Genomic DNA, 10,332 nt, shown 5'->3' with positions numbered 1-10,332 from the left:
AGATGATGTATGACAGGATGTGCTGTCTGCGGCTGCCTGCACAGTGAGGGCGGAACTGCAGGGAGGGCGGTGAGAGATGATTTTATCTCTCTGCTCCCCCCACCCGCCGGCTCCTTGATTGGCCAGCCACCCGCTCATACACCAAGCTGCCCAGCTGCTTGGCTGCTCTTTCACCCGCCCGCTCACCGATCGAGCCGCCCTGCCTGTCTGCGCTCTCACCAGCAGAGCTGCCCGCGCTCTCACCCACGGAGCCGCCCACTCACTCACCTGCACTCTCGGAGGATGCAATTGCCCCATTGCCCCCCCGAATCCAGTTTAATGGGTGTAGTGTGAGTGGAAAGAAAAAAAATAAAAGAAATGGATGAGAATATGACAGGACTGGTGGGGTAGGAATTCATGTTCATTGTCCTTCATTTTTACATAATTAGTAAATATAGGAATAGATAAAAAAGAGAAGAGGTAAAATTAAGTAACATCTCAACATCTCTGACTAAATAACTTGGAGATAGACAAGATAGAAACAATGTCTGGGCATGTGTCCATACACTGAGTAATTTGGCATGTCAGTTATTCAGTAATTCAATAATTGTGAGTGTTTCATTTATCATATATCCCCAGGGTCTGTTCCAAAAAATATGAATAACTCCAAGTTGTTTTCTGCCTAGCCTGATAGATTGTTGGGTTGCAAGGTAAAGTAGTTATTCTTTAGCGTAGTTAAACCATAAAGGGGTGCCCTCTATTATTACTGAATAGTGTAAATAAAACGCCACAGACTCTGAACTAGGACTTGCTCAAGCTGGGATATGTCCATGAAGTTAATAATACTGCAAGTTACAGTGTCATAATCTAGAACAGCTTTGGCTTTACAAGTGGAGACTAAAAACGACCTGCTTCAAATTCTGTAAGCGGTGCCAATGGTTGCAGTAAAGTTAATGCTCTATTCTGGGATTATATCCATATTTGTGACCAGTTCTCCATTGGTTTATGGGTTTAGAAATCCTCTTCCCATTCTGCCACACGTGAATGGGTGGGAAGAGTAATGCTGAGGTGATAAAGAATTGAAATTAAATTCATGATGGAAGAGTCACAGCACCAAAGTGCTCATAGAGAGTTTGTGTAAGAGCCATAGCCCACTGCCAAATTAGTATATATTTCAAACATTTCCCGAAGAGGAAATATCAGAATGTTTACATGACTCCTAGCAATCAGTTCCTACAATGCTTATGTTTGCTGCACAACAGTGTTCTATTGCTTTATGAGTGATAGATTTGATTTTTGTTAAACCCAAACTTCCAAAATTACATTTTAAGAGCTGCATATACCATTATGTAGAGACTTATTTTTATTGTGAAAAGAAAAAGTAATGCTTGGTGATTCATCCAGATTTTTATACTTATATAGCATATTCTCTAAACAGTAATTGTCTAAAAGCTCGCACGAGTTAGCCTTATTCAGAACGCGATGACCTTAAGTGATAGCGCTAACTGGTCCAGCTTTCATTTTCAGGCCTGCTTGAGACTAATCCAGACAGATCAATTACTCGCTGTGTACACATGGAGCAGGGAGCCTGTGAACTCCTCCCAGGGCTCCACACAGTGGCAATCCCAGTAGAGTTGCAGGCAGTGCTCCTGCAGGTGCAGTTTCTCCGCAGGGCCATAAGAGCAATGAATAGTAAAGGTTTGCAGCTCAAGCACATTGAGCCTGTTTAGCGGCCACTAAATAATCCCCATTTAATCAGATTATGTAAATTCCTACTTCAACACCCTCACCTCCTCTCCCTTGCAGCCTCCCCCACTCATTGAACTCCGAAAAAAAGCATAACAAATCCTACTAAGAGGCCATGTCTAAAGAAATACATTATGCTTAACGAATAGGAGAACTCCATTTACCAACAAAGTGGATGGGTTAAATTGAGAATTGTCTTTGTCCAGTAAAAAAGTGTGATCTTTTCCTTGCGAGATGTCCAAGTGTTATACAGGGATAGTTTAATATTATTTACACCAAAGCTGTGAAAAGAATGTTTGTACTCTATTTAATGGACTGAACATGTCTAAGGGAGCATATAAAATAGTCAAATGCACAGCCGTCTAAACAGAACACTAGACTAGCAGGTGATGCCAAAGAAAAGCAATGTGGGAAGTTTGGATTTCTGGTTCATCTTTTTGAAATAAATGGTGTGCTGCTTTTTTGTCAATCATATTAACTGTACCTCTATAATTTTAGGAATGCAATTTGCTTTCAGAGCCTTTATGAATTATCCAAATATACCTCAAATAAGGCACAGCAACTATTGCTAAATATCATCGACCTTGGTAAAATGTATTATTTTCACAGAACGCAGTCTATCTACTTAAGCCTTTTGTTTTTTCTTCTTGACACTGAGTTTATTAAGTTACTCTGTGTTAAATACTCTACTGCTAGTGCATTGACATTTTTACTTAATCCTAAACTTGCAATTCGGTAGGTTTAGGATTCTTACCTTAAATGTTTCTCTAAATTTTAATCATTCTAATTATTCACAACCTCAAGTAATTTAATCATTTATTTCATAGCTTTTCTCAGTTTGCAAGATGCACTGTATGCAACTAGCACAATCTTTCTGCTTGCCCCACTTGCAAAATGGTAGAAATATAATTTTTTCATATAATAGATTCACATTAGCTATTTAATTTGGGGTTCTATTAATGGGATTGTGATATGATCTCTTTCTCTGGAGTGTGGCTCCCTGCAACAAACACACTTTTTTATAAATAGGCCCTCTGACAAAGTCAATGATGAAAAATGTCAGGAGTGTCCAAACGGCCACCTATTCAGGCGTACGAGTGTGGAGCTCAAGCCGTATTTTACCGCGACTGATACAACCAATGAGCAGTGAGAGTGACACACACAGTCTGACAATTGTTTACATGCCTATAACGTTTTATACTTTGTAAGTGCAATACTTGGGGGGGGGTTTGGATAATAAACTTGCCATACAGTATTACGTTATGAGCTCTTTTTTTTATATGTATAATACTACTGAGGAGGAGAGCACCATTATTGAGAGCGTTCACTGAGGAGGAAGATCTTTTTCTAAAATGTAGTCCAGCTGTGGATCTGCTGACAGGAGGAGGCTTACATATAACTATTGTGGTAGTATATTGAATGTGCAGTTTTGGCCAAGCTCTGGAGAGTTGAATATCCACAGGGTGAGAAGCCCCATGAGGTATGGTGATGGGATTTTATTAATAGACCCAGATTACCAACAGCATATTACAACCTACCCCGGTTATGAAGGATTTAAGACTCTTTTGAGTATTTTTAATATAAGGACATTCTTCATATATGGACATAGTGATTTGAAGTTACACAGCGCTGCTAGTGCTTTTATTTTCTTGGAAATATAAGCATCTGTTATATGTTTATTAGATTTTTTATTTTTATAGTAGTGGCTAATTTACCTATAGAAATATATGATTTAATTCCTGAGCACTGAGGGGAAGTGGACTTTTGCATTTCATTGTGATTGTATACTTTCAATTTTAGAGGACACTTTTTTATATAGTACTTTGTAAAATACAAACAGGGGGCCTCCAAATTATGTTTTCTCGGCCTCAGAAAGACAAGATAATACTTTTTGCTCACAAGGCCTCCTTGGCTAGTAGATACCAGGAGGGAGGTTATAAAATCCTCTCATGTTGGTATAGAACTCTAGCCAAACGGCATAGAATATACCTGCATGTTGCGAATAGGCACTATGGGGAGTCTGTGGGGACCCTTCTACACATTTTCTGGGAATGCCCAAAATTGAATTTTTTTTTGGACTGCTGTGGAATCTACCACTAAAACGCTGACCGGAGTCTCACTTGGTAGGAATCCGGTGGCCTACCTATTGAATGACACCTCAATGTCTTACAAGAAATTTAAGAACTCATTATTGATGCATTTTCTTACAGCTGCTAGGGCCTGTATTCCCGCTTTGTGGAAAAGTATGTTTTCTCTTACAATTTCTCATTGGAAGATGAGAATCACAGATATCTAAGTTATGGATAGTCTTACCATGACTTTGAAGGAGCAAGAAAACAAATATTGAAAGATCTGGACTCCCTATTTTTTATAGGGACCAGACGCTGCTAGCCTGACAGCTAGTGGAGTGCTTGAATGACTTGTATAGCGCTACCTATATGAACTGAATTGCCTCAGGGTGCTTTTCTTGCCACCGGTGTCCATCTGCAGCTATTTATGTGGGCCTATAACCTGTAGAGTCCCGACACACTTACAACATTGATATACACATACACTTATTATGGCCAATTTTTTTTGGACAGGGTCTAATTAACCTACTAGCATGTCTTTGGAGTGTGGGAGGAAACCGGAGTACCCGGAGGAAACCCACGCAGGCACAGGGAGAACATGCAAACTCCAGGCAGATAGTGTTGTGGTTGGGATTTGAACCAGCAACCCTATTGCTGCTAGGTGAAAGTGCTAACCACTGCACCACTGTGCTGCCCACTGCTTGGTGGAATGAGCGAGTCAAGTAAGCTCTCCTACTCCTTATCCTCACCCCCCCCCATTTATTTATTTATTTTTTCTCCTCAATTAAACTTTCTTTATCATTCCACTTTCTGTCATCTTTTTCTTCTCTTTCTTCTTTACGGGATTGGTTGTTTCGACCCCTCTCTTACCTTGATATCTTCAAAAAAGTTAGAAAATTTTGCAGGTAATTTGCCAAGACTCGTTATTGTGCATTACATATTGGTGCTTAAAGCTGAATATGTTAGCTTTTCAATGATTGCTAGTTGATAGAATGTTTATTGAATGCTGCCTATGGAGGGATGTGCCTTGATCTATTTTTGTACCTTGTTATTCTTTTGTCTAATGGTTTTGTGCAATTCCTTGACCTTCAAATAAAGAATTAAAAAATAAAATAAAAATACAAACAGTGCTCCAAAAACCAAGCATGGCAGTTTGTTGTCCTGGGCAGTACAGCCAGTCAGTCACATATTTTTGTTTTTGTCAAAAGCAGTCAGAATAATGCAACCTGTTATAGCCTCATCACAGCATTCCTTGCTAGTAAGGACATTACTGCTTTACTTCCCAGCAGTGATGTATATTAAAAGATGGCCCAGCTGGCACAAGGATCCATGTAACAAAAAGGCAACCTGAAAAAAAAACTTTCTAACTGGGCCTTGTCGAGCTAACATGGTTAAAAAAAAACTCAATTAAAGGTGTGCAAGTGGGAGAAGTTAAACTTGTCTTTTCACCCTAATGCTAAACCTAGGAAGGTTTTGTGAGCTTGGTGGATTTGAGTACTATTTTGGCACTTTTGTGTTGAGATATGCTGTAAGCAAGCTTACAGTCCCGAGGAGGAAAGGGAAATTTGTGACCCTTTGTGGTTTTAAAATAAATCAGGCAGAGTTTTGAGCCTGTATTTGCTTCTATTGCTGGCCCACTATAGGATATATATATAAAAATCAGCCTTGAGCCATCACCATCTACTGGTCATTACTCAGCACTACAGCCTATGTCTGTGCAATCCAGTGGCATTGCTAAAGGGGAGCGGGGGGGGGGTGCGTGCCACACCCGGGTGTCACCCCTCTGGCAGCACAGCCCTGGACTGGATTGAGAGAGGAGCCGTGGCTCTCTCCTCTTACTTCTTCCTCTGGGCACTCCGGTATCTTTGCTGTGTACTTAGCTGCATGTGATGTTTGGGGTGGGAGGAGGAGAAAGAATTGTGTCCCACATAGCCAAGTGCCGGGTGCCAGCATATCCCCTGGGGATCGGCACTGCAATCGCCTATTACTGTGACAGGCTGGTGGGGATCGTTGCCTGTCACAATTAGTACATACCTCACAGCCTAGGCTCTTCTTCCACTCTGACAGTATATCCACAACAGGAGGAGGGGCCTAGGAGCAGGGACATCTATGTGAACAGAGCCATTCTGGTCTGGGGTCTGTAAATGTGGGGAGGAGAGATATATACTATATAGTCACAATGGGCAGATATTCAAAGGGGGGTTACATTAGGGGGATTTCACAGGGGGGTACATTGGGGGATTACACAGGGGGCATTACACAAGGGGGTACATTGGGGGTGTTACACAGGGGGTTACACTGGGGGCATTACATGGGGGGTACATTGGGGGCATTACACGGGGGGTACATTGGGGGATTACACAGGGGGCATTATACAGGGGTACATTGGGGGCATTACACAGGGGGGACATTGGGAGAATTACAAGGGGGTAGATTGGGGGCATTACACATGAGGGTACATTGGCGGCATTACACGGGGTAGATTGGGGGCATTACACAGGGGTTACATTGGGGCATTACAGGGGGGTGGTACATTGGGGGAATTACACGGGGGTTACATTGGGGGGATTATACAGAGTTTACACTGGGTATTTACACAGGAGGGGGATACACTGCAGGGATTTACACAGGGGGGTACAATGGTGCAGGGACTTATGCGAGGGAGTACAATGATGGGGCGATATATACTGGGGGGATTTACACTATGGGAGATTAAACTGGGAGGATTTACTTGGGGAAGGGGAATTACACTGTTACTTTGGGAGATTACACTGGGCTGCTCAGTCTAAAATGGCTCGGTCTATTTTTTGTCACAGTCCAGGCCTTGGTGGCACTATGATTCAATGATGGTGTCACCCCAATCCGTGACAGTGCATGGATTGGTGCACTGTAATAGACCACAACATTTACAGGGGCCGATTTGGGTTGCACACCATGATCATGCGCTGCTGCCCTGGAGAGAACTGTGGCAGGCTAGACAGAAGAGAGCTCAATGCACTAGGCTGCCCATTGTCTACTGCTCTGTCCTGCTCCTGCTGTCACTCCGCAACAGCAGGACAGAGCACTGTGGCAGGCCAGGGGGATAGCTGTGCTGATGCGCTAACCTGCTCAGTGTCCCGGATTGCTCAGTAGTGGCAGGGGGGTTTGGGTGACACCATAATTTACCGCACCAGGTGACACCAACCCCAGTGACGCCATTACTGCAACCTAAATCTACTCTAATGAAAAAGGAAGAAAACTGGTGTACGCTCAGCTTGTGCCTGATCCACAGGTAAGTCTTTCTGCTCATGCAATGGATGGAGATCTGCCTGACATATCTCTTTCTGGTTTTGTCCTGAATTTCTTCTGTAATTGTGTGGATTGCAGTTGTGCTCAGCTTGTTTACTCTTATCCTGATCATCATCCTGGCATCTGTACTTTGGTCGGACATTTTTCTGTATACTGCCTGGAACCTGGAAAAATTTTGAAAAAAAAAAAAAAAAGACAGTTAATATATGAAAAAGAATTTACAGAGCATTATGAATTAGCTAAAGAGATATGGGTGTGGGTGGTACTTGAGGTCAGGGCGTAGCCCAAATATAACTCTTTCTCTACATGTACAGTTATGCTTTAAGTCTGCTATAATTATCTATCTATCTATCTATCTATCTATCTATCTATCTATCTATCTATCTATCTATCTATCTATTCAATTAAGCATTTTTGTTGTTACCAGCATAAGAAAATAATTAAAATCAGCCACAGATATAATGAACACTAACCACTAGGCTTCTATTTTTAAATATCTACATGCTGTAATTTTAAATTGTTAAATGCATACATGATTTCCTATTTAATTAATGCAGCTATAGTATACACATAGTATATTCACATTTCAGTTAAAGCCAACTTAGGTTACCCCCCATCCCAAAATCCTGCACTTGCCACTGGACAGACGAGAGGTCTGTATGCACCAGATCTCCCAGGAGGATAGAAAAATATGCAAACATCATTGGAACCAGCAGTGACACGTGTCGGACAAAGAGGCAGGCTTGCTATAAATGAAACCATGGTCCTCGCATTTTCTAGTTAACACAGTATGGTCAGAAGCTGACAGCACTGCCTAGATACAACTGGATACACTGCAGGTGCATAATGCCACATGGTTTTCTGTGAACATTGCCAACCAGCACAAACAACAAAAACAACTTTTAGGGTAAGTTTTCTAAAATTGTGGGTATTTTACAAACTTATATTACAGCTGTAAACGTACTTTTTTAGGCATATTACATGCCTTTACAAGTAAAGATGCAATTAAAAATGACAGCCGATAATGGATAATAAGGGAGCAATGTGCCTACAATTTGATTAAATCTGTGTACATATATAAAAAAATATTTGCTGGTGGTGGATTTGTGGCATATTATTTATATTAAAACTCTATCATTGCACATTACAATACAATGTTTGTCTCTAAATTAGATTAATTGAAAGTACAAAAAAAAAAAAAAAGTAAGGTCATAATAATTTGAATACAAATCTCTATTGTTATTTTACGCTTTGCATTATCTATGTATTGTTTTTTTTGTTTTTTTTAATGTGTAATGTTAAAAGTGTCTTTTCAAAAATCCATTAATGCTTGGAATGCTTTTACTCACAACCCTTATGATTTGAATATATATTTTGTCTGAACATAATTTCCTGAGATTTTAGCATATTTATAAATCAGTAAATAATGCGTATTTACCAAGCATTCATTGCAGGTGTATTTTCCTGGTGCATTTAGTTCAAATTACAGTGACTGATTCCCCTTTAGCGAGTTTTTGATAAAATTCACATTCACTTCTTTATAAATGTATGCCCCTGTAGAAGCATTTTTGCTGCGTGAAAAGTTGGTGTAGTATATACCTATATTCATTCCAAATAGAATGTTTTATCAAAAATGCTTACTCTTATCTAATGAAGGCATGTAAAAAAATATAAACGGTACTTACATACCAGATAGTTCCAATATGGTACATCAGTTTTGTTAAGGTGTTATTATTTATGACAGAATACAAATGTATTAAAAATACCAACCTTTTTTTTTTTTTGCAAATATTTTTAATATTGTATCAGCAAAAATGGATGAGGATTTAAACAACAAAATGGTGTATTTATACACATTTCATCCTGTAGGGACTTGTATTTTCAGATCTCCTCCTACCAGAATCACCGGGGAAATTATTAGAGTGTTTCTATTAGAGCTTGTTCACATTTGTTTTAAAATGTGAAAATACTAGTTTTCTGTGGGCTGACCATATCATCAGTGGTGGTTTATGGCTAGGTGCAAACAGTAGATGCAGTTTTCAGTGAGATTTTGCTGCATTGCAGATGCAAGTTGCTTGATGCATTACAAGTGTACCCAATGGCATCTGTCAAATGAGGCAGCATCCTGTAGCTAAAGACCATTTCTTCCATTCCATTGGCAACATGTTAATATACATTGAAGAAGGACATTAGTCCAGGCACCATTCATTTATTGGAAATATACTTGTAGCACACCAAATCTTAAATTATTAGTGTCTGAAGGGTCCACCCACATCCAACTTTTAGCAGTGACTGGGCACAGTTGGGCTGAACCCGTTACTGGCTTTTTATATCTCTGACTTGTAGACTTCCTGGATCTGCCACTGGGTGCAATGTCGTTCTTAATAGTTTAATGCAAATCAAAAATTCAACAGGAAATGTGAGGTACCCTTGTAATATCCGTGATAACTGTACATGCCTTTTGCTACTATTTGTATTGTACATCTGCAAAAGTTGATATGCCAAGGACTCTTGAATACAGTTATTAAAAAACACTGATTTAACGGGAACTTTAAGCTTTAAGTGATTCTGTGTAATCATTTTTTTTCAGACAGCCTATTGCGAAAATGACACGTAAGATCTTTAATACAAGGGAGCGGTGGAGACAGCAAAATGTTAATAGTGCTTTTGCTGAGCTAAGAAAACTAATTCCTACCCATCCACCTGACAAGAAGCTAAGCAAGAATGAAACTTTAAGGCTGGCTATGAGATACATCAATTTTCTCATTAACATCTTGGCAGACCAAGGAATAACAAAAGCTGGAGCAACCTCTCAAACAAATATTTGGGGAGTCTTTGAACCTGAGCCTCGTTTTTCAAATATAAAACATTGGACAGTAATAGACCAGAGCAGTGACCCTTCTCCTGGAACAAGCAGTGACACACAAGAATGTTGGTCTTTAGATCCTTCACCACAGCACTGACGGAAATGAATCAAGTGTTAATGGACTATAATGAACATTTGAGTGTTTCTGTGAGTCTACCTATCATATTTATATAACTGTTACATATCAATTTGGTGCAGCAAGACTTTGGACTTCTCACAAAGTGGTAATTCAGTTGGATATGACTCATGATTGATTTTTTTTTTTTACCCTAGTATAATAGAAGTGGATTACTGGATCTGCACATGTCTTTGTCAACTGAAAAGAAAGCAGTCATCCAATGGCTTTTATTTTGCTGCAAACTGCTAAGTATTTGTCATGTCAAG

General features: G+C 40.0%; 1 protein-coding gene across 1 annotated transcript; it reads left to right on the top strand.

Annotated features, from left to right (window-relative positions):
* The first annotated feature begins 9,688 nt into the window (after window positions 1-9,688).
* Window positions 9,689-10,045, top strand: TAL2 (TAL bHLH transcription factor 2). Its single transcript, XM_077478408.1, has one exon. The coding sequence runs from the start codon at window positions 9,689-9,691 to the stop codon at window positions 10,043-10,045; it is 357 nt and encodes a 118-aa protein (XP_077334534.1).
* Window positions 10,046-10,332: the final 287 nt, after the last annotated feature.

Source organism: Lithobates pipiens, unplaced genomic scaffold (assembly GCF_037356315.1).
Source record: "Lithobates pipiens isolate NorthernLeopardFrog02 unplaced genomic scaffold, aLitPip1_a1.2 Scaffold_13, whole genome shotgun sequence".
Lineage (NCBI taxonomy): Eukaryota > Metazoa > Chordata > Amphibia > Anura > Ranidae > Lithobates > Lithobates pipiens.
Note: the sequence above shows the minus strand (reverse complement) of the source record. Positions and strands in the feature narration are given on the sequence as shown.